The 2,015-nt window shown below is 51.9% G+C and overlaps 1 protein-coding gene across 1 annotated transcript; it reads left to right on the top strand.

Moving 5' to 3' along the window:
* Positions 1-773: 773 nt before the first annotated feature.
* EI90DRAFT_3054417 (uncharacterized protein) lies at positions 774-1,063 on the top strand. The gene has a single exon (XM_039060087.1). The coding sequence runs from the start codon at positions 786-788 to the stop codon at positions 951-953; it is 168 nt and encodes a 55-aa protein (XP_038917086.1). The 5' UTR covers positions 774-785; the 3' UTR covers positions 954-1,063.
* Positions 1,064-2,015: the final 952 nt, after the last annotated feature.

Genomic DNA, 2,015 nt, shown 5'->3' on the forward strand with positions numbered 1-2,015 from the left:
AATAGGGAGGGCTGCGAGTATGTGGCCTATCTCCCTTACACACCCGGACCCCTACTCTGCACCCTTTTGTTCTGGCTGGCCACCCAAATAGGTATATAAGTGACAAGTCTTGAAGTGGCATTCTGATGCCCTTGTTGTTACGGTGTCAGGGCACAGCCCCTGACCCCACACACCCTCAGGTACCCTTCCCCCATTTTCTCCTATTTTTCCCTTCACTGTTCCACAATCCCGCATGCATGCAGACCCGTGGGAACGTTCTGGACGAGTTACTCGCCCAGAAACCATCACAGCCACGACCGTGGGAACTTTCTGGGCGAGCAGCTCGCCCAGAATCTTCCCACGGGGGGGTGCCAATTATGGAAAGTCGGCAAAGAGCCGAAAACTGTATAGTTCCCGACTCCCATTTGTAGCGGCTTCACAGGAGGTTGAGAAGGTTACCCTTCTTCTCAACTCATTTCCTGTGAAGGCTGGGGCTAGCCCCCTCAGTGAGTTTGAAGATCTCGGACTGGGACTAGATACCCCAGCGACTAGGAGGATCCCCCTGGGCCCATTGCAGAACGAGGGCCGGGCCCTGACATACGGCTAATCAGGGCTAACAACTGCTGGTACTGGGCAACGGCCACAAAGGGCCCATGTGAAATTAGCCGCATGTGCACGACACGTGACCCACGTTCTTGTACATACAAAGGGAAAGCAGGAAAATTACTAGAACTGATGACAGCCACAATTGAGAGTGCTAACAACTAAAACAGCAAACAGAAGCTAATGTACAGAGATGAAATACAATGAAGAAAAAGAGTAACAGACGATGTGAAAAAGTTCGAAAAGAAGAGATGGCAAAGGAGGAGTATTGGGGAGGAGGAGGGAGACAAGAAAAGAAGCTAGGGGCTGGAGCAGATGGGAATGTAGTTGAGAATTGCGGTGTTGGCGGCAGCAAATCCGGGATAGAGTAATATGCAGGTGGCAGCAGCGGCAGCGGGTCAAAAGCGTGAGCCCGGAAAAGCAAGCAGCAAATTGGATCTCACTCACCAGGGGAGCACAAGATACCAGGCAATAGGGAGAGCTAAGTTGCACAATAAATCATGAGAAAACCGCGACCAGTGAGGGAAGGCATGTGAATGCCAAAGCAGTCGTGACTGGGCACAGCCAGGTTTCCCAGCCAGTGGCAAACAGGGGCAGTGTTAGAGACCGGATCGAGACGAAGGGGTTGTCTCTGTGATGGAGGGCTTTGGCCTCAGTGACTCAGGCCAGGAGCACTGTGCCAAGTTACATGTCTGTGCCCTAATTTACTTACTGGCAACGAGAACTAAAGTCTAGTCGATTTTATCACTGGAGTGTAACCTGTGTACAAGTTAAGTATATATATAGTTACAGCGAGGGCAGGCCCGTGAATAGCGGGACCAAGCGGAGCGGAGCTAACGGGGATAGATGTTAGCCGACTGAATATTACTGACAAGTCAGGTTGCGGGTTTAATGGAATGATGGGTTATGACCCACAAGCAGAAAGGAGGGATAGGCCCAAAGGTAGACTTGCAGGGCAAGCAAGTGAATTGCCCAGCAGAGGTGGGAATGTGCTAGCGGACGTCGGAGCTGTCCGGAGAGCTTCAGGGCTCTGTACTTTACTCAGGGAGGCGTAGGTAATATATTGAATTGGAGAGGTGGTGACCACTGGGGGGGTCAGAGGTGATTGCGGAAACCGGAGGCTCCGAGGTTAGTGGCAGAGGAGCAGAGGTAATCTGGAGGAGTGGAGGTGGTCGAGGGTGATGGCCGTGGATGGATATGACAGGCAGAAACCTGAGGTCAGCTGGGGGCAGACTGCTAACCTGTGATTAGTCTCATGAAATGAAGACACTAAACAACAACTAATCAGGGCTAACAACTGCTGGTAGTGGGCAACAGCCACAAAGGGCCCATGTGAAATTAGCTGCATGCGTGTGATGCGTGACCTGTGTCCTTTCAATCCAACAATGGTGGAGGTGAGGGTGGATGGTGGTGGAGGAGATGATGATGAAGCA

This window comes from Cantharellus anzutake (genome assembly GCF_015039405.1).
Source record: "Cantharellus anzutake strain C23 chromosome Unknown EI90scaffold_19, whole genome shotgun sequence".
In the NCBI taxonomy this organism is placed as follows: domain Eukaryota; kingdom Fungi; phylum Basidiomycota; class Agaricomycetes; order Cantharellales; family Hydnaceae; genus Cantharellus; species Cantharellus anzutake.

Bases quoted from the DNA above. Each gene is read 5' to 3' on its own strand.
- EI90DRAFT_3054417 (XM_039060087.1), top strand. From the start codon at position 786: ATGAAGAAAAAGAGTAACAGACGATGTGAAAAAGTTCGAAAAGAAGAG.